This window comes from Nipponia nippon, unplaced genomic scaffold, assembly GCF_047370975.1.
Source record: "Nipponia nippon isolate SJK-2023a ecotype South Korea unplaced genomic scaffold, ASM4737097v1 scaffold_4, whole genome shotgun sequence".
Classification (NCBI taxonomy): domain Eukaryota; kingdom Metazoa; phylum Chordata; class Aves; order Pelecaniformes; family Threskiornithidae; genus Nipponia; species Nipponia nippon.
Window position 1 is genome coordinate 82218605 of NW_028262358.1, and position 27710 is coordinate 82246314.

General features: G+C 39.9%; 2 protein-coding genes across 12 annotated transcripts in view; one reads left to right on the plus strand and one right to left on the minus strand.

The window, feature by feature from the left end:
• Window positions 1-13576, minus strand: part of LOC148053403 (uncharacterized) — a 200170-nt gene extending 186594 nt beyond the window's left edge. For 9 of the 10 annotated variants that reach the window (XR_015708437.1, XR_015708436.1, XR_015708432.1 and 6 more), the window contains exons 1-2: window positions 13033-13576; window positions 12023-12066 (exon numbers count right to left, since the gene is read on the minus strand). Coding sequence is in view for 1 of the 10 variants with exons in the window: in XM_087775782.1 (XP_087631908.1) it covers window positions 13033-13103 (71 nt within the window). In the remaining 9 variants the exon portion in view is untranslated. The remainder of the gene's footprint in view (window positions 1-12022; window positions 12067-13032) is intronic. The other variant, XM_087775782.1, reaches the window with a different exon arrangement.
• A 1041-nt stretch (window positions 13577-14617) lies between these two features.
• The window catches only part of MMS22L (MMS22 like, DNA repair protein), a 99003-nt gene continuing 85910 nt past the window's right edge, over window positions 14618-27710 (plus strand). The window contains exons 1-7 of one of the 2 annotated variants that reach the window (XM_087776032.1): window positions 14618-14679; window positions 16089-16184; window positions 16722-16909; window positions 20034-20159; window positions 23149-23201; window positions 27195-27282; window positions 27379-27556. In XM_087776032.1, coding sequence (XP_087632158.1) covers window positions 16731-16909; window positions 20034-20159; window positions 23149-23201; window positions 27195-27282; window positions 27379-27556 — 624 coding nt within the window. In that variant the 5' untranslated portion in view covers window positions 14618-14679; window positions 16089-16184; window positions 16722-16730. Of the gene's footprint in view, window positions 14680-15076; window positions 15176-16088; window positions 16185-16721; window positions 16910-20033; window positions 20160-23148; window positions 23202-27194; window positions 27283-27378; window positions 27557-27710 lie in introns of those variants that run through there. The other variant, XM_087776033.1, reaches the window with a different exon arrangement.

Consider the following 27710-nt stretch of genomic DNA (forward strand, 5'->3'; position numbering starts at 1 on the left):
CTTCATGAAACCAGGCAGCTGGATAGGGTGTCTGCTAGCTAAAAGAAAATGAAAGGAATGTAACTTTTACTTAGTAGTGCAGAATCTACTACTCAGTCAAGGCCTCTCTTTCGAATTGATTCTCTCTTGTCTCATAACGGGTGAGTTTATACTGCAGCCTGAGTATTACTCAATTAAAATATCAATTCACAAATACAAACCCATAGGAAATAAGGATTCATTTAGTCTTACAGAACTATTTCTTAAACCAAAAACAGACCAGTATGCTGTTCCTTCCCCTCCCTCCGTCTCTCCGGCATGCAGCCAGCCACTCTCTCTTATTCTCCCTTGCCCTATGAATCTGGCATTCCTGCCTCCACAGTGGCTCAATACCAAGTAGCCCGATACCCACCAGCTGCCCTTCCCCAGTCATCTCCCTCAGACTATTGAACAATGTGGTGGTTAAAACCAGCTACAGGGAAACACAGATGTGACCACACTTAGGGATTTATGAAGAACTTAGTGCTGCCCAGCTGCACTGGGAGTGTACCGAGTACCTCTCCCAAAACATACCAGACACCTCCAAAGATGAAGGCAGCATTTCAATGCCACACTTTTTTATCTCTAATTTTAAGAGATATTAAGAAGAAGCAAGTGGTCACACCAGGTAACTACATGCAGGAACCTAAACGTAAGTGTCCATGGAAATTAAGATCATAGTAAGATACATGTGCTGACTTTTACACACAAGTAGATCTAGGCAGCTGTGAGAGCATTGATTTCCTGGGTTATTTTCTAGGATTTAGGCACCAAACTTCCACAAGTCTCATTTTAATCACCAAGACAGGCAATCTAGTTCTCACTGCTCTTGATCATCAGGAATCATGCACATAAACAATATCCAAAAGATGATACTGAATTGAAGTTTCTATGCATCTACTCTTGCTAACACTCTGCCAAAAAGTGCTACAAATAGCTAGAGAAATGTACAATGTGCAAGGAAATGTGCATTTTGCTACTATGCCACAGTTTTCTTTGTATTAGGAAGTTAATTATCCTTTGGATCAGATGTTAGGTATAACAAGCAGTTGTTTTAAGAATATTTGAATGGGATCAGATCAAAAGTCCAACTGGCTCAATATCCTGCTTGTGACAGCATCTCTGACAGCAGTCCAAGGGAAGGAAAAGACGAACATAACAAGCATACCGTAATTCTTTCCCTGGCATATTCTCCCAGCAGTCTGTATTTTGTGTTTGTGCAAGACTGAGACTGTGTTCATCTTCTCAACTTGAAGTTGTCTTCATAATATTTTTCATAAGAGGGTTACACTGCTGGTGACTCATATAGGGTCCAGAAAGGTAGTAGTCCTACATTTCTCCATAAATAAGTGACCCGTCTGTACTATCTAAAGGAAAGAACAGATGAGCCGATGCACCAAAACGTGTTCATGAACAAAGCTTTGTTAAGATGTTAACTACCACAGCCCTGAAAGATGACACACAGAAGTCCAAGCTCAGCTATTAGAAAAGAGGTCAGACATTTTTCAATTTATTTCCCGCTAAGTTACTTTTGTGGAGAAAAAAAAGGAAAAAAAAAAGAAAATTCCTAAGAATTAGACTTATTGCTATCTACATTTTACTGGATCTTTCTGGAAGACATTACACAGCCCTGTATATATGCCGAAAGCAGCAATGGGAGAACGCTGTTATTACATGGAAAAAATCTCCTATCAGACTATTGTATGATACTAAGCCTTGCACAACAATTTACTTAACTTTATAAACAGTCTTTACATTTGAGCTGGAATAAGAGTAAGTTCATAAACAGTGTTAACACTAGCGAAACAGAAGACTACTTTGCATTCCCAACCAATAATAGTTTGAGAAGCATTAACATTTTGAACCCTGAGTTTCCAAAATCTACAATTCAAAACTAATACGGTGAAAGACTGCAGTTTGTGTTTGCAGCAGAGTACTGGGAAGATACCCCACAAATTTGTTCGGATCAAGGTAGCTCCTGAAGCAGAAGCAGACAGCAGTATTCCATCAGCACGAAGCTGTGTCCAATTTAACTGGTGTGTTAAGATGTACAATGTATCAGCTCGGACAAAACAATATGCTAATTCAGTGATATTATTTTTGAGACCTTAGCCAGTGTCTTTGCACTTCAAATATGACATAATCAGCTTGATTGACCCTCATTTTAGGGTCAGAAAAAATCTTGTGGGTTAATTGTCATACTGTGTACTTATAACAGATAGGTGGCTTTTGTGTAGCTATGATTATCTGGTATATCTAGCTGATTTCAGTGCTAATAATAGCTTACTCTAAGAAGTATTAACGTACAGTATTGATTTCAAAAAGGCTATATCACTGTGCTAATATACAAGAGATTCAATTAGTAAAGATGACTGGCAACATTTATCTAAAAATACTCCCTGCTTTCCTGTGAATATCTAAAGTATGACTTAGCTAAATACAAAATATCAAGATGAGAATATTCAAAAGCAATCAGAAACATGAGTTCTAAAACTTTAGAAACAAGAAACAATTTCCAGAGGACAGAGGTTCAGAAAGCTTGGTCACTTTAAGTATCTCAAACTGCATATTCATAATTTGAAGAAAAAAAAAAATCAGCTGTTATTTTTTAAAACCTCTAAAATAAATCTATGTTAAAATAATTTGCCAGATTTTCACTATAAGTTCTCCTACCCATTCCATTCCACTAACCTGGTAAATTTTTGTAGTCCATCTGCTTTACTGAGCAGTATAGAGGTGTTCTCTATCGGTAAATACCTAGAAAATTGAATGACAGTTGAGCAGTGACATTTATTCTCTTTTCCAAATCTCTTATTAAGTTTCTTGCTGGCTTTTTTTTATTGTTTCTGCATGCTTTATGATATCATACCTTCCATTAAAAAAATTAAAATTCAACTTAAATAGGCTAATACCTCCTCCAAGTGAAGTCTAAACAATTTTCACCATTTCAACTAACAATACTGTCTCTGGTGTTCATTATGCTCAAACCAAAAAAAGATCTCTATTTTCTTCTATTAGTGTACGAAGAATCTACTCTCAAATATCTGGTTATTCAAATGCCTGCTCCAGTGAGCAGCTGACCACAACACTGGAATAATGCTATAATTTTTTGTCACAAATTTAAATGATCAGATCTTAGGGTTTGTATGTTTTTTTGCTGAGAACCATATTTGTTCACTCACCAGGACAAGGGACTATGCAAGAGCTTTTCCTATCAATGTGCAAAGGGTGAGCCCTATATGGTCAGAGGTGCAAGGGCTACTTATAGTTTGTTCCTTGGTTCATTCAATGTACCTTTGAATATGCATTTTTTCCAAAAGGAATAGAGATAAGAGAGGACCATTGCCTCAGTCCTTTCTCTATGACAGGCTGCCACAACCTCCTGGAACATTCAGCTTGCATTTGCACTCAGTGTTGAACTCGGAGATGTTCTTTTTCTAATTTAGACTACAAAGGATAGCCATATACTGAAACCCACATCAATCTGAGCAGGGGATAAACTAAAATATCTTTGGAGTGTTGTTTTACTGGATAAGGTTGACTAAAAGTGGTTAGCTCTAAACATAATTATAAGCACAATTTTACAGCTTTTATCAACCTACTTGAAATTATTAGATCTAATCTGTTATATAATACCATTGTACAATTTTCATTTTTCAAAAACAGCAGTTTCCGTACTTTGGTAAATACTGTTAAATCTATTAGAATATACAACATGCAATTCAATATGATTCATTACTTATGCCCACTAGTTAATTTGAGACACATTTTCCAATACAGTTGTCCTGGTTTCAGCTGGGATAGAGTTAATTTTCTTCTTGGTAGCCGGTATGGGGCTGTGTTTTGGGTTTAGGATGAGAACAATGTCGATGATACACTGACGTTTTGTTCTTGCTAAGTAGTTGCTAAGTAGTGCTTACACTGGTCAAGGACTTTTCAGCTTCTCATGCTCTGCCGTGTGCACAAGAAGCTGGGAGGGGGCACAGCCAGGACAGCTGACCCAGGCTGGCCAAGGGGCTATTCCATACCATGTGATGTCATGCTCAGTATATAAACTGGGGGAGTTGGCCGGGGGAGGGGCAACGATCGCTGCTTGGGGGACGGGCTGGGCATCGGGCGGCGGGTGGTGAGCAATTGTAGAGTGTATGGCTTGCCTTTTATTACTATTGTACTATTATTACTTGTTTTTATTATTATTGTTATTATTACTATTACTACTGTTCTATTTTTATTTCACTTTAGTTATGAAACTGTTCTTATCTCAACCCACAAGTTTTCCCCTTTTGCCCTTCCGATTCTCTCCCCCATCCCACTGGTGGGGGAGCGAGCCAGCGGCTGTGTGGTGCTTAGTTGCTGGCTGGGGTTAAACCACGACAACAGCTTTCATGATAATGTATTTTCATTTCTGTAGTTTAAGCTTGGTGTGAGACAGCTGTCAATTTATTCTCACTGCTCTCTACTTCCATTGTCCCAAGCTTAAACTTCACATGTCAGACTGACAACAAGGAAACTTTAATATACTTCTAAGTCATATAAGCACACCTGGCAAATTACAGTACAAAACTCTCATCAGGAAACCTGAGAAATCTCTAAAAAAATTATAATTCCTTGCAGCTTCTGTGTGTGTGTGTGTTCACTAAAAATACTGTAGACAGAATGAAATATAAGGCACTATACGAAGTGGAAAATTACTCCAGTGACAGACAGACTTCCTCTCCTCGCTTCCCAGGAAGAAATTTGCCTCTGGAGATTTCAGATCTAGTCATCAGACACCATCATCACCCACCTATCTCACAAAACCTTTCTCTGCAGAAAGGACAGTACAACTCATATTCAGATCACAGCATGGACATCTAGAGATAGGATCATAATGGTATCATTATTTTCAGTTATCATACAGACCTAGCCCTTTGAAGGCTAGAGACCAGATGCTGGGAACAAAACTCCTCCTTTTTTCTCCATGATAGACACTTCAGAATAGTTCCTTTGTACAGTCATGTTAAAGTTTGCTATTACAAACTCTTCAGCCAGAATGTCTGTTTCAGTCATATTTATTTAAGTGGTTGCTGTCAAAACAAAGATTACATCATTTTACCCCCACGTTTTACAAATTAGGTAGCCAGGGCATCTGCAAAATGAAGGTTAAGCTCATTTACTTTGTCAAAGGCTCTGAGATCAGCTGACGAAAAGTTGTATTTGTATACAGTTGTCTTAATGTACTGGCTAACAGCTCATCTTCGGACAACCTGTACTGATTTCTATATACATTTTTAAAAGCATTTGTTTTTACTGGTTCCTATTCAGTTTTGGAATCCCTTTAAAGACAAAGGGCTTCCTTTCTTCACTATTCATTTTTCCCTAGGGGAAAAAAGCCAAAACAAAACCAACAAACCTAATAGGAAGTAGTTTTATAAATATGTTTTTAGTATAGTTAGCTAAAAAGTAGCTCTATGACACATATTTTGGACAACCTCATCCCACACACTGAAATAAGTATCATGGTTGATGAAATCTAAATGGATCAAGAAAAGCTTCAGGGCTATACGATTGTGTTGTTACCAAGTTCCAAGAAACAGAGCAATGGGAAATTGTAATAAAGGTGTGCAAAATATAAACAGGGCAGTGATGACCTAAAATAAATAATGAATAAAAGGAAACTAAAGAACTCAATTCAAATTTGAAGACTTCCTTTTAAGAATGAGTATTTTGGAAAATTTTCCTTGCAAATCTAGAAATACACTACAGTGATTAAAAGATGGTTTGCGTAAAAGATGTTTTTCGCGCAGTATACTAAATGACCCCTTCCACAGACTATTCCTATTTCATTTTAAAAATCAGCTCTTTCCCCACCTCCTTTCAGGAATCTCACTAGACAGATGCTCAGCAGAATTTCTTTTCATTGACCATTGGAAACATTTGTTAATCTCCACTCTTGTTCATACCAACTTGTTTTTATACATTTGCTCAAGTCCTAGAGGATCTAGGAGCTTCCCAGAGATTTAAAAGAGTAAGATGTCACTGGTGTGCTTTAATGACATACTAAAAGAGAAAACCTACATTAAAATTCATACAGTCCAAAGAGATTTGAACTTTAGATTCCACAAAAAGTAGGAAGATTTCCTTTTCTATTACACAGTTGAGGAACAGAGATACAAGGATTAACTGAGTTCCTGAAATCATACAGGTAAGCTATGGAGAATGAGAAACTGAATTTGAGCCATTGCCTTTGTATCCTTTTTGCTAATGACATCTCTGTTTTCTAACTTGCTAAATGAGGACCTGAGATACACAGGGTACTTTTTTCTTCCATTATATAAATATATTTTATATATTTATATATATATATTTATAATTTTTTTCCATTATATAAATATAATCTTCCATTATTTAAATATAAATTCTTCCATTATATAAATTCAGAGGAGTTAAGAATGAACAAAATAGTATACTTTTGGAAGCCACAGATGGAGCTTATCAGAGATATACTTTCTTGAACTATTATTGTAATTCACAAATTACACTGATTAATGCTAGCTATTTTTTCAAACACCTGTGTGAAAATGTGGTTTACACTCGGATTGCCTCTGTGTGATGCCCACATTCATACCCACACAGATCATCGGTATGCTTTCTAAATTTACAGCCTCTGGACAAGCCATGAGAAAAAGAGCTTCGTGAACTAGCAAAGCAGGAGCCCAGCCTTGTTTCCCAACATTAGACAGTGTGAGTTGGAGAGTGATAGCTGGCCTCACAGTATTATACTCCTTTCTAATTGACCACCTTTGTTCAAATACTGTCAACTACAAATCCGTGCAGTGGTTGTAAAGCAGATATTCTATTTTTAAAAATTCTGCACCAAAAGGTTTGTGATACTGTTTAGCCAGAGGTTCCTGCTAAGATTCATATTGGATTGCAGAGTTCTGCAAGTAAGTTCTTCCCCAAGTGTCTCTTCACATTCGATACTACCAACACACAGTACACCAAAATGCTGATAGCCAGAAACCCGTCCTTCAACATCTAGAATGTGTGTGTATCACATCTTAAAAGCACTGGTTCATTCCAGGACTGTGCATCATCTCTTCCCCCTCACTCTTTGAACAAACTCCTCCTTGACTTTGCCTATTCTTTACAGTCTCCTCCCAGCCTGACCTCGATTCTAAACCCTGTACACATTTATGCTCAAAAGCTCACAGCTCTTAGAGTCCTACTTATTTCAGTCATGTTTCTATGTCCCTCCTTGCCCAGCAACCCTTCATGGATCTCCTTGCCAGTCTCTGTGCCAGCAAGTTGCATTGCCTTTCAATATCCTGACCCCTCTTTGCACCGTGGTGCCCCCACCACAGCTTTATAATGTCTCTCTCTCTCACAGAAATTTTTTGCTCCACGACAGCCACTCAGCCAAATCTATTCCTTCTGGCAAAAACACCCTCCGTCTACAGCTGGACTGATACAATCCTTCAGCTGTACCTACAGGGTCTGTATTACCACTGTATACCACGTACCAGAAACAATTTATGTACCCAAGAGCCAAAAAGCTTTCAGCACAATTGTTATTGGACCTAGGGTCTTTTTGACGAAGTACTACATAGGAGAAGCAAAGATAATAAACAGAGAGCGCTGAACAGAAATAGTTTGAGAAAAGTTCTGCTTTCCTTGTATTCGGCCCCTTTCTTCCTCAGTTTCCTACTGCCCTAACCTGTCAACTTCAGATAGAATTCTACTGCAAAGGAGTTGTTAGGAGTTGAAAAGTCTGTCTGTGTTACTAGGAATTAAAACGGTAGCAGTTAAAATTATTAACTGCATACATTATTTGTATTACTACTGTTACAATTATTCATTTTATTAAGACAGAGCCTAAAAGCCCTGTTTTGCGCTCTCTGCAAGCACAGAAAAAAACGACAGTGTTTTCACCAGTGACCTTGCAATCTAAACATAAAGAGACAAGAAATGGGATACTATGAGAAAACAATGAAAAAAAAAGATAGCATGATATGAAGAGATCTCAAGGCCATCAGCAGTCTAACTGTTGTCAACTCATGCAGCAGCAAGAGTCTCAAGGAGGGATGCTTTGGGAATAGTAAAAGCCTCCTGAGCTTCAAACCAAGCATGGGGGAAAGTTTAAAAAGAATGGCTGAAAAATTAGCAAGTGAGCAATCAAAGCTGGAGTTTAATGAGGATACGAAGTAGCTCCTAGCATGAGAGTAGGTACAGGAAGTATGTATAGACAGTGAGACAGAAGAGAAGCCAGTTGGAAGCAGCAAGATGCTTTTGTGCAGTATTAAGTATTCTTACTACTACTTTTTCTGGCCTACAATGGATGCAGATAAGAACTGCAAAGTTTTATGGATTTACATTTTATACAAGATTGAATATGTGAACTCATACAGTACATTATGCTATTTCTAGTTTGACTTTGTAAAAAAGCCCAAACTGAGTTTGTAGTATGAATATTTATCACTATTCTACTTTATATAATATATACATAGGTTTATATATAGGTTGGAATTCTTAATATCAAGTCAATTATATGGAATTTTACCGACTAGAATGCATATAATCTACTAGCGAAATATTTCCTGAAAAGCACTAGTGAATGTAAATGCATTGGAGATTTCTATCAGATATTCTGATTACTGTTATTCCATTGGCATATATCTTTCAGTGGAAAACCAGATAAATTTGGAATTCAAAATATTATCAATAACTCTCTTTCCACTCTCAATATTTGTTTCTTTTGGTTAACCTTATTCTTTGTCCATCAGCTTAAAATAATGACTCAGAAGGGAGATAGCCTGGCATATGTATCCATTATTCCTTCTACAATGTAGTACTCCCACTGGTTTTCATGGGAATTATGCATATGAAAGGACTGCATTATTAAGCTAGATTAAGAGAAGACATTTGGAAATACTTAACTCATCATACCACTTCAGAACCTAATATTTATAATGGTACTTGAGCCTGGAGCAATATAAATAAAAGCACAAAATACTACTCCTGGAAATATATTCTGGATGGATTTTTCTTAACTTTTTATTAGAGATATCACTAAATATTGCACTGAGTTAAAACTATTTTCTTAGCCTTTTGATATAAGAACAGATACAGAAATATGAATCAGATCACTCCAAAAAACTTGCAATATTCCTGAACACGGGGACTCATAACGACAAGCCAGTAAGAGGACAATAAAAGGATTACATTCCATATATGAAATACATGCCTGCGTAATCACATAAAGGTCCTTAATATTTTCCTTGGTAGCCCCTATGTCTTCATGACCAGAGCACATTAACCCTGATCCCCTGGAAACACCGCAAGTCATCTTCAATTCTTCAGACACTTCAGACTCTTCCATTTTGGCTTTGGAAATGTTGTTCGCCTCCTGTGCCATGACAACTCAAGGATAGTATGAATTGCCTTCCTCTGACCTAGGAATGACAGTGGGCCCTTCCTTCCACAGAGCTAAAAATTAATTGACCTCCACTTTACTCTAACAGACTGGGTAGACAACAATTTGCTCTTTCCCAGATACATAGCTCAGATGTAGAATGAATCTGCTAGGCTCATTAGAATGGGCTAACTTTCTAACTTTTTTTTTTCTTTCCACTAAAACATACTGTTCGTCTTTGCTGCAGTTAACCCTGGACCTTATTTTCTGGTTGCCACTAACACCCTTGCTACTTTCACAAAAAAGTTTTCTCACCTGAGCGTTGTAGTGCCTTAAACTCAGATCGTCCAACCCAGCTGGGGTTATGTGGAAAAGTTCAGGTTTTAACAACTTCTGGCCACCCAAGCTGCTTTACAACAGGGGCACAGGCTAAAATTTTGACTCTCCATTTAGTGCTTCTTGAAACAATCCTCTGAGGACTGAACACTTCGGATATTCTTTTCAGTACGATGGCTCATATCTGGACATCACTAATCAGGTCAGTCACAGGCACTTACCATGAGAGTTAAGGCTATTGGATAATATGTCCATGAAGGCTCCTGCTAGGAGCATAAACGTTTGCATTAAAAACCTACTCAAACACATGTTGCATCTTTTCATATTGTACTAGACAGTATCCTGGATTAACAGACGTCATTGCACCCACAATGTGCAAGTCATATTGTTAAGATTTTCTTAAGAAAACAGCAGAAGCGACAAATTACCTTTCATTAAATGAAAATGTAGAACTTATATGGCAGTTGGAATATCTTGCTTAGTCTGGAGCAGTGCATTTCAAGAAAGAAGAAACAGGGGAAGGCCAGAGAGCAACAAGAATCAATGATTTGAAGTACAAGAAAAAAAATAAGCATTTTTTTTCAACAAAGAAGAAAACAATGAATTGGGATTGGTTAAGAGAAGAACCCAGTGAAAACCTAAGAATCTCAAATATGTAAAGGTCTGCCGCAAAGAGGAAAATAAATTCCCTGTAACCACTGTGCAAAAGTAATAGGTTCAAGTAATTTACTTTCAGCAAATTAAGTTTAAGATCAGAAATCAGGAAAAACTTTCTAATGGGAAGGCTAGTGAAATGCTGTAATAGATTACTTGGGAAAGTAATCATAACAAATCTTCATGAAGACAGGCAAGCGTTCATTTAAAAAGACAAATTTTATTGATCCTGGCTTTGAAGGAAGAGTGAGGGGGTGGGCATGACACCTTCTTGGAGTCCTTTTTAACTGCATGATTCTATGCTGAAGTGACAGAAGAAATGTAGCTATGTAGTGACAGTGATACCATCTTACAGTACCACTTGCTGTGGGATCTTGACTTGGAGTCAAAACCATGCTCTGCCAAAGACTCAATCAATTTCTTCATGTAGACAATCACTTGGATTCTGATACAATCTTCTAGCTATGGATGACCTAGCTACATTGATCTAATCCGCAGCTTTATTCAACAGTTTAATGATAATTACTTCAGGACTCAATTATACATAAATATAATGTCTAATCTGGTCACAGTATATAACACTTTGTTTGCTAAGAGCGATGACTTAGTAACTTGCCCCATGGCCTTAAGGCCAGACAATACTAGCAACAGCTGTTAATAACACTGAAATCCAGATGTAGTCTTTGGTGAAGATTTTTTAAAGGAATTAGCTTTAAAATGTTTTGCTTCAAAAATCTAGATGTATTCAAAATTCTTAATCCCATATCTGTACTTGACTATCAAGTTGGGATCTTTAGTGTTTTTTTTTTTAAATTTAAGCCTAAAACTTATATTGGTAGACCATCTTTAATAATAGGAATCGCAATCCTGTAAACACTGCACAAGAATATGTTTATTTCAGAGTAGTCTTTGGAGACTTAACACAAAATAAGTAAATAACCTTCTCTAGTCAGGTATTTTGTTTCCAGTAAAAATTTATGATTGTTCTAATGTGAGAACTCAGGACAAATGTACAGCTGCCAGTCTGACTAGTGACTAAGTATGGAAAAAGTAACATTTTCCAAATTCATTTCAATATTCTTGGGTTTTATTCTATAATAAGCAGCGTATAGAAGTAGGAAAATTACATAACCATGCATATTCCCTACATTTAAATCACCTGACGTAACACCAGGTAAGTGATCCAAGGAAAAAAGAACAGACCTACATTATGATTCATGTTTGGCATGGTGAGAACTAAACTGTTAGAAAAATAATATGTTTTCTAAAATGTGTATACAGTAAAGGCCCTGACAGCTGAAATAGGTACAACACCAATATAGCAAGCATCAGGTGTTCTCAAAGTTTCTACACATAACAAAGTAGCTTCCATTCAAAACATCCTAATTGGACAAAGTTACAAACGCTTGTGCTTCAGATAAAATCCTTTAAAATACAATTAATCTCTCCTACTGATGATTGCTCTCTGATGGTGTGTACAGTATTGCCCTTTTCACAACCTTTAAAAAGAGGCACAAAACGCAACTCCACCTCCACCCTCCGATCAGTAAAGTTGCCAAAAATACGGCTCCAAAGTGAAATGAGCCCCGGCTTGCCCCCTTGGGCTGTCCGCAGCGTACTCACCATGGCGGGCTAGTTTTGAAGACTTTCTTCCCCTCCCCCTGCACCTAAGCACAATGAGGGAGAATGGAGAGCAGTTTCAGCATTAAATTTGAACTTCCCTGCTTTTGTTAGCATGAGTCACCACCTTAACATTATCTCAACTGTAGACTTTTATCTGTGCATATCTAAGCCCTGTCTTGTGGAAAACTAATTACTGAGCCACTGAGAGGCTTCATAATGTCCTGCATTTAAGTCCTGAACATCATACATAATGCATAGGAAGCAGTCTCTGCACTCTGATTACAGAACACTGTCATTAAGAGAGCAAATTAAAGATGTGAATAATTCACTGGCTGAGCTTATTGTCAGTGCTGCATTGTGAAATTAGAATTTCTAATAAGTACTGCAATTTTTTTAACCCAATTAACACAGAGAACATCTTGAGTCTGATTAGTACAATAAAAATTATTACCTTATTCTTTTGCTTCACAACAGCCAAATTAAATACTGTACTTAATTATGCAGCATTCATCGCTTCTGTGCTAGAAATAATAATAATAAAAAAAATCTCACTATCGCTTTAATAAGACTTCCAATATTTAGAGTGCAACCGAAAAATAGAGCATATGAATCTCCAGCACAATTTCTTATCGCAAAGTTACTGGCTTTTTTTTTTTTTTTAAGACTTTGAAAATCGGTTTTAATATTAGCAGTCGACCGTGATGTCACTGCTGAAGTCTTCTCTGGAAACAAAAACGTATTTGAAAAAAAAAAAAAAACCCAACACAAAACGACCCTTCCGAACAAGCTCTGAATATATATTGTGAATTAACTTTCTCTGGGTTGATGTGGACACAGAAAAAAAAACCCAAAACATTACGACTTACTGACTTGAAACCGAATACACAAATATGCAAACATAGAAATATATAAACACACACACACACACACATAGATATATATAGGTTGTTTCAGAAAAGATGCTTAGGAAATATACTATGAAAAAGCAGGAGCTGGATCAGCTCTCTTACCTCAGTTCCCTCTTGGCACGGGATAGATAACATCCTTTCATCCTAGAAAGGAGAAAAGTCCAATTCAACATCCAGCGTGTTGATTTTCCCCCACACGGCGCTTGCTGCCATGTTAAATAAAGAAAATGATCACTGAGGATGCAGCTTTTGTCTCCAAATATTTTAATACTGCCTTTTAGTGTCAAGGACCCCAGGAACCTTAGCACATCTGGCAGCAGACACCACTGGCTGCAGCTGCTGCAATGGGATTTTTCCTCAACCCTATTTCATTTCCAGCTCCTTTTTCTTCCCCGTCCTGGGGAAGTTTAATCACCGAGCATGGGTGGGGAAAAAAAAGGAGAGAAAAAAAAAAGGAAAGGTGGCATTGCAATCACAAGCTTTCTCGGTTTTGTCCTAGAGACAGGGACTGCAGCAACCACCTTGCATCTTTGTCTAGTTATTTTAGCATGTGCCTGCAAGAAGGGAGGAAAAAAAAAAAGGCTGAAAATTATTCAGGCATAATGCAATACACATAAAGAGAGACAAAAAGACAGAGAGGAAGAGAAAGAGAGGGGAAGAGAAAGAGGGAGAGAGAGGGAGGGAGAGAGGAAACAGAAAGAGAGGGAGAGGGGGCTGTCAGTGCAGATAAATCTGCATATGGAAATCAGGGTTATCCTGGGTACAGTTTTATTTAACCATGATGCACTGTTTTTTTAATTAGACAGGAATTTAAAGAAGGAAATGAGGGATTCTTACAGAGACAGGAGCAAATGAAGCATTTTTAATCACAGGAGAGTTTTCACAGCAAGCTGTAGCAGCAACAGCAAAACTTTTTATAGCAACTTTCTTGTTAGAAACAAAAGTTTTGTGCTCTGCTGCTAATTTACACCCCCAAAAAAAGCAAAACTGGGAGAGCATTTTGAAATGAAATCAAACCAAGGCAATCCAAAATCTTACAGTAATTATTAAAAAGACCCAGAAGCCGCTAGGTGCACAGTAGGCATTTTAAGCTAAGTTATGCCAGGGCCAGGTTTTAGGAGTTTCTCACTGGCCCTCTTCAGTGGTGGCTGTCATACCCAATGAAGGTGCTTCTGTAAATGAAAAGAGCGATAGCCAGCTTGAATTTCAAATGTATTAAACACCACTTCCCATGCTTGATGATAATTGCTCACGTCTCCAGACGGGAGCGGGACCCGACAGACATGGGGAGGCTGGATCAGGGTCTGTAAGGCATCAGGAAAGACCAGGACCTCTTCACCATGGCTGTGAGGGAGCATGGGGATGAGTGAACTCAGGTGGCCGAGGAGAAGGAAAATGAGGTTCAGGTACAGGCTAAACGAGAATGAAACCGAAGACAGGTAGCGGACAGTGGAAATGTAGGAAGACTGGGAAGCAGCAGCCTGACCTGGGGCACTGACTGGCAGTGACAAGATGGTGGCGTTCAGGTGAGAAGTGGCCAGAAACAACTTGTGGCGGCTGGCCAGGCGACGGACGCCCTGAGGGCAGCTGCGAGAGTGCTACGGGATGGGGGGGGGGGAGGGAGGGAGGGAGTGGGGAGGGGCGGGGCGAGCGGCTGCCACGAAGCCCCACCTGAATTTCAACGAGCGGGCGTGTAAGAACCACATTGGGAGCTAACTAACGGGGGCCGGGAAACGCAGCCTCAGCCGGGTGAGGGGAGGAAGCGGGCCGGGGCAGCAAGGGGCAGAAGCCGGGAGCGGGCGGGCGCGAGGGAGGAGCTCACGCCGAGGGAAGCACGGCGGGGGGGCGGGCTGCCGTCAGGCGGGACCTGCCGGGGACCGCGCGTGCCCGGAGGGGTCCTACGGCCGACGGCACGCGCTGGCGGGACGGGGCCGACCGGCTGCCGCGGGGAGCCGCCTCGCGGGCGGCGGCTGGAGGCGCGCGCGGCGCTTCGCCCTGAGGCGGGCGGGGATGGGGAGGGGCGGGCACGGCGCGGAGGGGAGCCAGGAAGGGAGCGGGCGGGCGGGGGAGCGCCTCCCTGCCTCCCTCCCGGGGCGGAGGCGAGCCGGGCGGTGCGGGAAGGAGGAGCGGCCGGCCGCCAATCGGCGCCGCGGCGCTTGCGCAGTGCTGGGCTGACGGTGGCGCGCGGGACGTACGGAAAAGCGTCCGGGCGCGGAAGGGGAGCGGCGGCCTCGGCAGCGCGCAGGTACCGCGCCGCCCGTCCCACCCACGCCCGGCTCCCACGTCCTGGCCCGGTGCTGGCCCGCCGCGGTCTAGCGGGGCTGACGCCTCCCCTCGGCTCGGCCCGGCGCGGCGGGGAAGCGCCTCCGGGGAGAGAGGAGCGGTGCTGGGCCTCAGGCGTTACGGGTGGGGGTCGTGTTCGTGGCGGATCCCCGGCGGGTGTGCTGCCCGGTGGCCGCTCCCCGGCAGGCGGGCTGGGGGGCTGCTCCCGGCGGCTGTGTCGCCGGTTTGCAGCTCCTGCCCGCGGGTTGCAACCGCCTGGGAAGTTGTTCTCCAGCGTGGCTGGCCGGGTTGCGGTGCTTGAAGTCGGTAATGGGTTCCGCCGGGTCAGGGATGCGATAGACGAGTACAGAACTGTCGTGAGCTGCGACCGTGAAGGCCTGCCCTTTTTGTAGTTTTTTCCCAGTGTTTCCTGTCGTGTGGGGCCATTTTGATACCTTAAATTCATTTAAGTCTGTTCAAAGCACTGAAGTCATTCTTTCACTTAAGAGTTGTTACTGTTTCTGCTGGACAGCCGACTGCACCGCAGGAATGTGAATGAGTGGGTGAAAGTAGGACGGAAACTTCTTTTTTTTTTTTTTCCTTGAGCTCATTTTTAAGTTAAGCCTCTGCATTACCAACCTGTAGCCATGGTGTAAACTGGTTTCTGCAAGAACATTATCAAAAACTGCCAGCAATGAGACTGAAAACTTAATTTAGAGTTAATAGTTTTCATTATATTGTTCACATATTGTTGTAGAACTCTGTGGCACCTGTTGCCTAGTTCTGCTCTTTCACTATGTTGTACAAAATACTAATTCACTAGTGTTAAGTATGCAGTGAACTTCTTTCAAACGTGTTCTTCCTTCTCCTTTTGCTTTTGTTTCTCTTTTTTTCAGATTCCTGGGAAGTCAGACTCTTTTAATAGAAACTTCCAACTTGAGCTATGTCAGAACCATCTTCTGAGCTTTAAAACTTCAGCGTTTCAGGGTTCCGTAAGTATCATGTGGGGTGTATTTACTGCTTCTTAGAAGGAACTTGAGCTGTAATATTTCCTTTAAGTCATGGACAACTGGGAGCCTGTAAAGCATGATGTATTTTCATAGCATAGCTACTCTGGTTGCAAAATTAAGTGTTGCTGAAAGTAGCTCGCCCATGCCTTGTAATGCGTTCCTGCCTCTTATTTTACCCTTGTGCTAGTCTAACCTCATGACTAGTCAATTTAGAGAGTTAAACCAGAAGAAAATGAACCTATTTTGGTTTTTGTAGGGTTAGCTTTTCACTGATGTGATTCCCTGAACAGGTTGTGATGGAGGAAGATGAAGTCACACAAAGCGGTAGAATTGTGTGGCAGGGCATGAGAACATGATTGCCTTTCTTGGTATCTCTCTGTTTGTTAATTTGATGTTACAGTTAGTCAGATCTGTGTCCTCACTTGAGCTGAAGGATTATGGGGAGTTGTAACAATGAGAAAATTATTTGAAGAAACACCATGAATGTTTTTTAATTTATTTATTTATTTTTTGGATCAGGTGGAAACAATGGACGATGACTTTGTGGCTTCTTCCACACCTCCGTTTCTCACTGAAAGCTTGGAGATGGCAATGGAAATGGAGAATGAGACCTCAAAGCTGTCTTGTTTTTCCTGTGCTTTTGACAACCAAAACGGAGGGAGAAGCTTCTCTTCAGAGTCTTACTTAGCAAGTGGATCTCTTAAGAGGTATGGGGTTTTTTTGAGGTACAAATATAATACCCTTCTAAGATGTTCTTTCCACTGGTGTTAGGTTCCCCTAAATGCTGACAGAGTTTCCAAATCAGTTGTTCTTCAGCTCTTATGAACTTGAGATCAGTTTGGTGGTAACCAAAGCAGGAAGGGCAATTGCATTGATACACCTCTTTGAAGAGCATTCTAGGTCCAGTTCCTAACTTTGTGAACTTACTTTAAGATATTGTAAAGGACCTTTTACAGGCTTGTTGGGCAACAGCATCTGAGACTTCTTACATTTCTGAGGAGGATGCAGCACTGCTTTTTTCCAGTCGTATGCTCTATTTGATGCTGGCCCTTTGTTTCTGTCATGTGGAGAAGGGATAAACCTGCTCTGCCCGGCTTCCCCAGATTGCTGGAACTGTCTTTTGTAGCTTTAAGACCATCTTTCTTAAACCTCTACCTTTGCATGTATTCTGGATTTAAGGTTCAGAAGTCACATGGTAAGTATTTTCTGTGAGATTCTAAAATGTTACTTGGTTTAGTTAATGTCATCTTTACTGACTGTGATCCAGCTTAATTTTCTGTGCCATTTGCTGATCCTGCAGGGGTTGTCTTGTTTTTCCTACAAAAGCATGATCTTTCTGTCTGTCTGTCTTTCCCAGTACTTCCTTTATACCTTTGAACTTGAATACTTACTGTGGGTTTCTCCTGCCAAGCCTCATGTTTTGTGTTGTTACTTCGGGGTTTTTTAACTTTCATTTCCACAGCTTTTTCTGTAGAGCCTTAAAAGGGCTTCTGCTGCACCTCCCCCATTCCTTATCTTATTTATAAGGGGTTTTTTTGTTGTTGTTGGATCAGAGCACATTCATTCAAATTGATATCAGGCAGAGGATTGGGAGAGTCTGTGTCTGCATGAACGTATCTATAGTGGGTTCCACACTGACAAAGAAGCATTTCACAACAAACAATTTCATGTGAAAACTCACTCAGGAGCTTGTATGCAGATAGGTTTCCCAGATCACTACAGTCATGATAATACTGTTCTCCTGTCGTTTATTCACCTCATCTACTCAGACTGTAAATTCTTGGAAAAGCCTGCATGTGAGGGACTCCTCTGTCTTCATTATCTAGAATAGAAGTAAATGGTTTTAATGGCTAAAGGCTTCAAAACAGACCAATGTTTAGGCAGTTACCAAGTGAACTACAAGTGTTGTGGGAGATTGAGCTGATTATTCAGCAGATGCTCTTTTTGCCTCTGAGAACTGAATTGGTAATAGTGCATAGCTCAAGAAGAATATGAATTTGGTGTGTAATATAATGAAAACCAAGTGCTTGTCCAGTACATTTTTTTTAAACAGAAATATTGCTTGCATCTTAGTGAATTCAGCTTCATCTAGGCTGAAGTATTTTATGAAAGTCTGGGAAAAATCTGAAATAATTTGTTTTGATGTCTTTGTTGTTATTATACAGCTTGCTGTGATTTTTTTTTTTTGAAAGCACATTAGTGAAATATTTTTATATTTGCACAATTAGTAACGTTTTAACAATCTATACAGATGTCTGATTTTCTCCACTTTGAGTAAAATGGCAGTTCTGATTTTTTTTTTCTTTAGCCAGAGCAAAGGGTAGTTATGGCCTAGTGTTAGTTTAAGTTATAATAATGATGTCACATTTTGTGACCCTTATCAGTTCATCTACCTAAAAGTGTGCTTTTATTAACATGCTTGTATCAATGTGTTCTATATAAATATTATTAAATGTATATAAAGGAGCAAATGTATGTTCTAGCATTAGTTATTAGGCATATAGTGTACATTGAGACAAATTCCAAACATAGAATTACGGTGGAGCATGTTACCTAACATGTAGGTAACATGTAAGTTTGCAGATGACACCCAAGTTGGGTGGAAGTGTCGATCTGCTGGAGGGTAGGAAGGCCCTGCAGAGGGATGTGGACAGGCTGGATCGTTGGGCCAGGGCCAACTGCATGAGGTTCAACAAGGCTAAGTGCCAAGTCCTGCATTTCAGTCACAACAACCCCATGCAACGCTACAGGCTAGGGGAGGAGTGTCTGGAGAGCTGCCTGGTGGAAAAGGACCTGGGGGTGTTGGTCAAGAGCTGCCTGAACATGAGCCAGCAGTGTGCCCAGGAGGCCAAGAGGGCCAATGGCATCCTGGCTTGCATCAGAAACAGTGTGGCCAGCAGGACCAGGGAGGTGATGGTGCCCCTGTACTTGGCACTGGTGAGGCCGCACTTTGAGTACTGCGTTCAGTTTTGGGTCCCTCACTACAAGAAGGACATCGAGGTGCTGGAGTGTGTCCAGAGAAGGGCAACGAAGTTGGTGAAGGGTCTGGAGCACAAGTCTTACGAGGAGCGGCTGAGGGAGCTGGGGTTGTTTAGTCTGGAGAAGAGGAGGCTGAGGGGAGACCTTATTGCTCTCTACAACTACCTGAAAGGAGGTTGTAGCGAGGTGGAGGTCGGTCTCTTCTCGCTAGTAACAAGTGATAGGATGAGAAGAAACGGCCTCAAGCTGTGCCAGGGGAGGTTTAGGTTGGATATTAGGAAAAACTTCTTCACCGAAAGGGTGGTCAAGCATTGGAACAGGCTGCCCAGGGGAAGTGGTTGAGTCTCCATCCCTGGAGGTATTTAAAGAATGGATAGATGTGGTGCTCGAGGACATGGTATAGATGGACTTGGCAGTGTTAGGTTAACAGTTGGACTTGATGATCTTAAGGGTCTTTTCCAACCTTGATGATTCTATGATTCTAACATAGCCACCTCTTGTGTTAAGGACTGTCTGTACGTTATATCTCAGCTCCTTTGTAAGGATGAAGATGCTTCAAGGTGGTAGCTTGTTAATTTTTATTTGTTTCTAAAATATGCTGTGCCCTGTGACTATATCATGTTTTTATGCTCTTGAAGCTAGGAGTTGTCATATTTTATGTACTATATATTATATTGCTATATAAGTTGTAACAGTCTGTCTTTTTAGAGCACTGCTACACCTTCCTCTCTATAGTATACATGTTGCTGATGTATTGATAAAATATCAGTGATACATAGGCCACCTGTAGATATTGTATTCTACAGGTTTATTACTGGCAAATGTATGAATATTGTTGGCTTTATTTTACAGGGTTTTGCTGAGACTAGATCCTTCTCCAAATGACTATGAAGAAGATGTAGTGGAAATGTTTGGCTTTCAGTGGGTTACTGAAACGGCATTAGTTGAATCCTGTGGACTTCTCTTTGGATTATTTAGGTATGATAATGTTAGTGTATTTTATAATTAATCCACTTGTGTAATTATACCCACCTTACGGATGCAGCAAACTTTTCAAGTTTTTGATAGTAAAATCATGAAAGACTGTGAGCTATGCAATACGTCCAAAAAGATTATGCTGTCTATCTAACACTTCAGGAAGTGATGGATAAGACACAAATGGAATTATGGGAAAAAGTAAGTTTTGTGCCACAGATTTTTAATATTACCGGACTTATTACTAAGTTTCTAAGCAGCGTGGTGCATATCTTAGCTGTCACTAGATAAAAATTGATAAGTATAGTTATTACAACAGTGTTGTGATTAATTTAGAAGGCTCTAGCTTTGGAATATATGAATAAACCATATAAGATTTACTTGAATGAGGTTGTACTACCCGTATAATTAAAGTTGTCTTTTGAAGATTTTTAAGTCCTTTTTTTGTGCATAAAGAAAAGCGGAGGTTAAAAATCAAATACTGTAAATGTTGGATGTAGCACTTCCTTCAATTGTTTGGATTAGGATAGCTTCAGCAATCTCTTCAGATACAGTTACTCAGTGTTTGAGTAATTCAATGTAGATGTTTAATCTGGTCAATGCAAATACACAGATCACCAATAATCCTCTTTGCTACTGATAATCCTGAGTATGTACAGCACATACAGAGTGCATGGGAGAGGAGCTTTTGTGTGATTCCACAAATATATGTGATATATTCCATCATTCCTTTGATTGTAGTGGATTCTTCTGTCCCTTTAGGGTATGACCAAGGGCATGATGTGAAACATCATTAATAGGGTCTGGCTTATTGAAACACTATGGCATAGATGGCAGGACGTGTATTAAAACCAGTATTATTTAGCTTTGCTTGTTTCATGCAAGCTTTGACTTCACTGTGATTTAAAAAAATAAATTAAAAAAAATATGATAATGAAGGAGATCGGAGGATAACTTAGTTAAAAGAAACACTGTATCCCCTTCAGCATTTAGTCTGATCTGTTTATTAACATAAAATCACTGGGCAGTGAGACAGTGATGTAGTTGATCTCCTGAATTAAATAATTTTTTTCTGTAATATAAACTGCTCTGTAATTGTAGTAGAGATGAACATAAGGCATAATATGTTTTATTGTGGTTTTTACCAGAATAAAAATATTTTTTAGAAATCACATGTGTTAAGTATAAGTTATAATGATTCTTGAGGACAAGGTGGCTGTAAATAATTCAATTTATAAAATATAGATAATATCTATGTTTAAATGCATGCTTACAGAAACCTAGTCTTTCTTAATGTGTCTGTAAATGTTATTGTTATTTAATATTTTTAAATATTGTAATAAATAATAATATTATACACAAGAACTGCAAGTTAAAAACATGAATTACACAGTAAAAAGAATTCTTACCTGTGATTTTTTTAATGTGATTGAAGATGTGTGAGTCAAAGTGAGTAAGAGCTATGTAACCATTTAAGTAGGTATATTAAGACAATATATCTTTGATTAATAAACAGAAATACCAGTTTAACTGTCAGAATATTTATTTACAAATCAAATGATTTAATGATTAACAACCATGAGGATCAATCTTTGAGGTACAAGTGCAAATTGAAATTAAAATGACTTATTTAACTGATGATGTCTTTGTTATGCTTCTCATGCTCAGTTTGTGCTTTTATTTTGTCAGCCCACTGTATTCTGTCTTTGTCAATTCAGTGGAGAGTCTTTTGGGTTTTTTTTCTATGTGGTTTATTTCTGACACTCTCTAACCTTCAGCCTCAACAGCACTCTTTCATAAAGTCCTCCTGCTTTAGACTTCCTTCCTTTCTACATGGTTGAAATACTTGAGAAATTCATGCAGGAATTCAGCTTTGATTTCAAAAACAAGACAAACAAAAAACCCCACAACCCACCTAAATGGCTGACGGTAATCTTGGGTAGCTGACATGATTTTATCCAAGGAAGGAAGCGCTAAGGGAGATCATTTTAATGTGTGCCTGCCCTTTTAATATGCAGGTTACAACCTGGGTTTTTGGATCCTTGTGGACACTTCCTAGTTTTCAAATTTTTTTTTTGTTTTTTTAATAAGAACATTTGATCTGGGTTGAATCCAAGTATCCTGTTTTTGAATCCTTCAGTAGTCGCTGCTTTGACTGTATAAGCAATGAGGCAGAGAGCTCCTTCCTCAATTTATGCAGCATTTTCTTTCGAAAGTCTGTCTTACACAGTTGTATTTTTCATGTATTCAGTTTAGTACCGTGTTGTCTCTGTGGAAACTATACTTGAGACCACTTGAAAATAACAGTTGTTGCAGAATATGGCTGAGTACTTACCTATGTTACAGCTTTTTTTAATTTTCATTTGCAGTGGCCGTTAGCAGCTTCTTTAAAAATGCTCTCTCTTCCCTCCAAAACTGAACTGAGTTTTAATTTCTCTAGAGACACTTTCTCCTTTTACTCTACTATATTTGTTGCTGTTTATCTTTTGTGCTCAAGTTAAGCAGCAGACCACCCTAAGCAGAAAGTGGGAAAAGCTGCTGACAGAATTTACTAATGTCACTTCACAAGTGAATTAATTTAGTGTATACTGAGCGTATGCAATGAGGACTAACTTTCAGGTTTATTCTGTGGTCGAATATGAAGTTGAGTTACGCTTATGAAAAGATCACCTACAGGGAATGGCTGTCAGGGTTTTTATGTGTGTGGTTGTTTTTTTCCTCCCCCAATATCTAGCTAATTTTGTATTTGTTGTTACTGTGTTTAATGTTTTAAAAACAAGCAAAAATTCTATTCATTGTCATCCCTTCACATTTGGATGTGTCTGCTGTCTTCCACTAATGCTCTTTCCTAAGTTACATTTCTGTAAGCTTTGTCAGAAATACAAAGCAAGGAACACCTCTCACCTCTCTGTTCTATTTAGACCTTACTAAAATGTAGCTAAAGAACTTTTACCTATATAAATACAGTAAACCTTTGTATTCCTTTAATTAGGCAACAGATATACAGACTGGAAAACCTAGTACAAATGAGTTCATCTGATTTTGGTAAGTTTAACACACTTAATTTGACATTGGGATAGGTGTCTGGCTACCTTAGATGACACTTCTGCTTTGACTCTTGACCAAGGGCTTATGGACTGTGCCACAGAACAGTATATAACCAGCATAAACCTGCAGTAAGGGTACAAATATAGGCCACCAAGTGACGTAAGATAGTGTGAAAATAGATAGTGGAAATGTTGTGAGTCAGTTTGGAACCAGATCTGCCTGTGTAGTAGGTGCACAGGGCAATTCTGACCTTGCTGACCTGAGTGGGGAATTTGGCATTAATTTGACTTGAGCTAAGATGCTACCTCTAATGTAGAATTTGGCAAAACTATTAACTTGTTTTCCTAAAAATGGAAAGGTGCATCGAAACTTCCAATAACTATTTTAGTTAAAAAGGGTTGGGACTTTTTTCAGTGTTCTCTTGGCTTACATTTAAACAAGTTACATTTGTTTGGTTTAGAGTTATTTACAAACTTAATTTATCTTTGCAGCAGGATCAATAAAATGGGATTACTACAAAATGCTTTGTTTCAATTAAATACTAAGGCATGAGAAGCAGTATGTTTCTGAAGGATTATTGCAGCCTTGGGCTTATTGTAAGTTTGAAGGCTGAATTACTTAACAAGTTGAGAATTTCAGTAATTACTCAGAAATAAACTGTCTGTAGTATCTTCTTATTACAGATAAATTGTTAGTGTTCTCAGAGTACAAGTGAATATTTTTACACATTATTATTATTATTTTGGTTTGATATTGTCATGCTCTGCCATTTAAATCATTGATATGAATTTATCATCAAACTTCTTTCATATGCTTTTACTGATTGCATATTAGAAGTCTAATTTTGCTGACATTTAATACGTAAGCGGAAATAGCCTTATTTTAAATTACGTTTGAACTTTTATATGGTAGCTGGACACCAAAAAACTGTTCTGTAGTTCTTTTTCCCTTAAATTTAAGCATCTGCTTGGTTGTCTTCTCTCTATCCTGTTCTTCCTCTTGTCAAATAAGCTAGAAAAACAAAGACATGTTGAATTTTATGCTTTGCACCAGGGTTTCTTTGTGACTTAGAGCAAGTCACTGATACATCTGTGACTCTGTTCCGCCTTGATACAAGCAGGCTAGTAGCAGAGGAGTGTTGTGAGGATTAAAATATTTCGAATGATCAGGCAGCGTGATGTTAGGTATTATTATGGTGAATGGAGTCAAATCCAGTTGGTGGCTGGTAACAAGTGGTGTTCCCCAGGGCTCAGTATTGGGGCCAGTTCTGTTTAGTATCTTTATCAATGATCTGGATGAGGGAATGGAGTGCACCCTCAGTAAGTTTGCAGGCCAAGACACCAAGTTGGGCAGGAGCGTTGATCTGCTGGAGGGTAGGAAGGCCTTGCAGAGGGATCTGGCCAGGCTGGATTGAGCGGCTGGGGCCAACTGTATGAGGTTCAACAGGGTGAAGTGCCAGGTCCTGCACTTGGGTCACAACAACCCCATGCAATGCTACAGGCTGGGGGAAGAGTGGCTGGAGAGCTGCCTGGCGGAAAAGGACCTGGGGGTGCTGGTCAAGAGCTGCCTGAACATGAGCCAGCAGTGTGCCCAGGGGGCCAAGAGGGCCAATGGCATCCTGGCTTGTATCAGAAACAGTGTGGCCAGCAGAACTAGGGCAGTGATCGTCCCCCTGTACTCAGCACTGGTGAGGCTGCACCTTGAATACTGTGTTTGGTTTTGGGCCCCTCACTACAAGAAGGACATCGAGGTGCTGGAGCGTGTCCAAAGCAGGGTAACAAAGCTGGTGAAGGGTCTGGAGCACAAGTCTTATGAGGAGCAGCTGAGGGAGCTGGGGTTGTTTAGTCTGGAGAAGAGGAGGCTGAGGGGAGACTTTGTCATTCTCTACAACTACCTTTTGTTGCTCTCCCTCCAAAAAGAGGTTGTAGCGAGGTGGGGGTCGATCTCTTCTCCCAAGTAACAAGTGGTAGGACAAGAGGAAACTGCCTCAAGCTGCACCAGGGGAGGTTTAGGTTGGCTATTAGGAAAAATTTCTTCACTGAAAGGGATGTCGAGCATTGGAACAGGCTGCCCAGGGGAAGTGGTTGAGTCCCCATCCCTGGAGGTATTTAAAAGATGGGTAGATGTGGTGCTTAGGGACATGGTTTAGTGGTAGATTGGGCAGTGTTAGATTAGTGGTTGGACTTGATGATCTTAAAGGTCTTTTCCAACCTAAATGGTTCTATGATTGATGTCTTAGATAAATGTGCAATTGCCACTGTTTAAAACACCGGTTTAGAGGTTTAGCTCAGTAAATCTTTGTTGTGCCTATATGTTTATACAGATATCAGTATCATACAAGTCATCTAATTTCCTATTGGTCTTAGTGAGCTTTAGAGACTTGGTATTGAGAAGTGTGTAATGTGGAAGCTGTATAAAATCTTTTCGTATGCTCTGTCTTGTTTTGCCTTTTTTTGAAAATGCCTGATCAGTTCTTAACACTGCTCTTCCTGTTTTTTTCCACTTATTTCATTAATCAATGATTTATGACAGTATGCAGAATATTTTGTAGTAAAATACTGTAATACAAAATTTTGCTTAAACAGAAGATCCGAGAACTTAGGATATTATATTTGTAATTGCTACAAAGCAGCAGTAATATCTATAAATAATTCCTCTAGAACAGAGTGATTTGAGTCTCTAAACCTATGGTTCATTACCATGGCAGATCCTATGGCTTCTTATGTGGTGGGGGTAGGCTGTACGCTGGAATATTATCGTACTTGTACCAGTTGATTTGCTTCACTTAGTGAGTGTTGTTCCTCAGAAGATGCCGAGATAGGCTTATATGTGCAAAACTTTTATTTGTGGGGTCTGAAAGAAGTGGTATATGTAAATGTCGAGGTTACCTGGAGGGGATGGGGGAAACGAAGAGGAGAGAGTGCAACAAAAGGAAAGGGAAGAATCCCCAGTCGTCAGCTGGGGAGAGGAGCAAAGGCAACTGCCTTTCCCTGGACATGCAGTCCAGTGCAGTAACTGACAAAGCGTTTTTGCCACACATCTCTAGCACAATACGCTTTCATTGGGACCTGTTCAAACTCCTCATTTGCTGTTTCCATTTATGATGCTCTTAACAATGATTGGCATGTGGTTAATCGGGTACGTGTTGCAGGCTAACCGGTTGCTAAGCATTTGTGTATAAATATTATTGGGCAGTAGTTATTTGGTATTTAAATGACTGTGTCTGCTTTGTTATGCAGTAAGTTTCATCTTTCTCTAATATAAGCTGAAAGCTACAAGGCAAGGTGTGGGAATAAATACAGAGCGATTCTCACACCAGTGGCAATAGTTCCAGTGAATCTCTGCCATAACGATGGTGTTGAGTTTGCAGGTGCAACATAAGGAGGGTAACACCATGAGAACAACAGCTTCAGAGAGCAAAGGAAAGGAGACACATAGCTGCAATAACTGGCTGAAAGGGTACAGAGCTGCAAGTGAAAGGCAGGCTACAGGATTGTGAACGGATGGCTCTTAGCATTACATGTCTCAAAGCACTGTTCAACAATGTGATGCTTCCTAGGAATAGAAGTTAAAAAGCATGTTTCCAAATAAATTTACCTGCTTAAGTCCCCCAAGAGAAAAGGATGCTGAGAAATTTTTTCACACGTCTTTTCTTAAGGTGTCTTGGAAGCAGACAGGGAGCAGGGCAGTAGGGCTGCATGACTTCTTCTAGCACTGATTGCTTGCCTCTGCCACCTTTCCTGAGGGACCGAATGCCTTCTTTTCCCTCTGTATCTGGATATGCACCTGAGATAAGATAAAGAATGGATCCCTCTGGCAAGATGACATTTAGAAGTGGGTGTTTGGCACCAGCCACCTCCCAAGTTGTCCTTGGAAAAGAGGCTGGCTTTCCAGTGGTCTGATCTAATTACTGTGGAGAATGCATATGTTACGTGAGTCACAGTGTGGGCATATCTGCTTTAAGCTATTGATCTCTTTTTTTTGCTTCAGGTCAAGCTGCAAACTTGCACTCTGAAGCAGAGAGCATCAGGCATCAATGTATTGAGTTTTTGCATTATGTGAAAGTTTTCATCTTCAGGTGAGATTTGCACACAATTTACTAACTTATATACTGAGCTTTGTGTAGCTGCTTTTTATCTGTTTTCTGATTGTGTGTTTGTGTATGTGTGTTCAGGTATCTGGAACCCCCTAAAATGGAAAACGATGGAATGCTCCATCCATACGAAGAACTAGAAGCACAGTTACCATCACTGTTGGTAGAAGAGCTTCATGCTTTGACCATGCACTTTGGTCGCCTTTGTGAGCTCCCTAGTAGTGTCCTGGCAGCATTTACTATTCAACATCAGGCAAAGGTTGATGTCTTTTATAATTTAAATTTTTTTGTGTAACAGTATGTATTCAACTTGATAAATTTTGGCTGAATAAGAATTAATCTTTCCTCAGGCTGAAATTGAAGTTACACTTTATATTTCGTTTGTTTGGTTTTTTTCCCCTTTATTAATTAAG